The 1,690-nt window shown below is 52.3% G+C and overlaps 1 protein-coding gene across 1 annotated transcript; it reads right to left on the bottom strand.

The window, feature by feature from the left end:
* Window positions 1-352: 352 nt before the first annotated feature.
* LOC119359224 lies at window positions 353-1,287 on the bottom strand. Its single transcript, XM_037625516.1, has 2 exons — window positions 859-1,287; window positions 353-746 (listed from the first exon to the last, which is right to left on the bottom strand). The coding sequence occupies exons 1-2, from the start codon at window positions 1,147-1,149 to the stop codon at window positions 729-731; spliced, it is 309 nt and encodes a 102-aa protein (XP_037481413.1). The 5' UTR covers window positions 1,150-1,287; the 3' UTR covers window positions 353-728.
* Between the last annotated feature and the right edge of the window lie 403 nt (window positions 1,288-1,690).

Here is a 1,690-nt window from a genome sequence, read left to right as displayed (position 1 = left end):
GACAGTTACGGGGCATTACGGGGCTAGGCGCCCAGCCCACCAGTTAAATCAGGGGAGGGGAAGGGAGGCGGTTAATTAGGAGAAGAAGATTAATTAGGTCAATTAAAATAGGACAGCTCAGCAGGTCCGTGAAGTCCGTGAGCCAGGTGTCCGTGCGTGTAGCATTTTTGAGAGGCAAGAGTGGCCCGTGTGACTACATGGCCCTGTACACGAACGCGCAAGGCAAAACTGATACTAGCAAGTTTTTGTACCAAGACAAAAGGACGAGATAAACCAAGACAAGTGACAATTTGGAGGCTGTGAATATGTTGAAGAGTAAAGACATAAATAGATCAAGATACAAGAAAGCATGTCCGAACGTAATTTTTATATTACTCACATCCGTCGTGGTTGCATAGATACGAGCAATTTTTTGTACCAAAGAAAGAAGACGAGATAAACCAATACAAGATCATGCATAGATAAAACCCTTCGAGAAGTTGCTCACGAAATACAGTTCACATGACAGCTCCAACCCTCAGATGCTTCTAGTACTGAATAAAGCAGAATATCTTCACGTAAAACCGGGGAAATCCATGATCAACACAAAGACACGATATAACACACGACACGACACATGCCCTCGTTATTTAGGATATACTATAAGGCAGGCCAGTTTCTAATCCAGTTCGTGACTCTCCAGGTACCGAAATGCTTCATCTTCCTCCGGCACATCCGCATGCATGCAGCTAACCTTCCACGGGACGCTGTGACAAGATCGAGGAGAAACAGGGTGTGTAAGGCATATCTGAAAACTAAATCCCAACTTCAGATCCAAGAGCTAGCAGACCAACACGGACGGGCGGCGCAAGAGCATACCGGCATGATGCTGGCGGTGACAGCGAGGTCCACGACGCCGGCGACGAGAGCAGCGATCCGCACACGGAAGCACTGGAAGTGGCACGGCGCGAGGACGCTCAGGGTGCCGTGCACCAGGAAGTAGGTGGCGACGAACACGCAGAGGGAGCTGCCCAGCATCCGCCCGAGCTTGGACGCCGTCGGCGGCGGGGCGGCCTTCCGGCGCGCCAGGGCCATGGCAGAGAGCACCTGCACCTCCATCGTGCCCACCGCGTAGACGCAGAAGACGAACACCGCGCTGTAGATGTCCATGGCCACGCAAGCAGAGCAAGACCCTAGCTAGCTGCAGATGGTTTTTTGCCGCAGCTTTGTTGTGCGGAGGCCGGCGAGAAGCTCCTGGATGGCTGCCTATATATATAGCCACTGGCCAGCAAGCGGAGGAGGAGGGACGGGGTGGACGGCCGGGTGGTTGACGCTAACCGGTCGACTGAAGATGCTCTGGTAGCTGGACGCCGGGCGTTGGAGATTATCACACTTGAAAACGTACGCTGGAATTGCACACACGATCGTTCGCAACAGTAGCGTGGAATGTGATGCCTGGTCTAAAAAACGAAACTGCTGTGTGGACGACAACGTGCTTGCACGACAGTGAGACGACGGGCAATCCAGCCGTCAACTACGGTTTGATGCTATGCATGGACGATCTGATAAGTGCTGTCGTCCACAAATCGTCCGTCAACATCGTGTGCATAGCAGCACTGTCTAAAAAATGGAAACTGATAAGGCCGGTAGGCACACACCTACACGACTGAACGACAAAACGACCCGCCGGTTTGCACTACTTTGGACACAG

The sequence above is a fragment of the Triticum dicoccoides genome, chromosome 2A (genome assembly GCF_002162155.2).
Source record: "Triticum dicoccoides isolate Atlit2015 ecotype Zavitan chromosome 2A, WEW_v2.0, whole genome shotgun sequence".
NCBI classification, from domain to species: Eukaryota; Viridiplantae; Streptophyta; class Magnoliopsida; order Poales; family Poaceae; genus Triticum; species Triticum dicoccoides.
This window is presented reverse-complemented; position numbering and strand designations above follow the sequence as displayed.

Bases quoted from the DNA above. Each gene is read 5' to 3' on its own strand.
- LOC119359224 (XM_037625516.1), bottom strand. From the start codon at position 1,149: ATGGACATCTACAGCGCGGTGTTCGTCTTCTGCGTCTACGCGGTGGGC.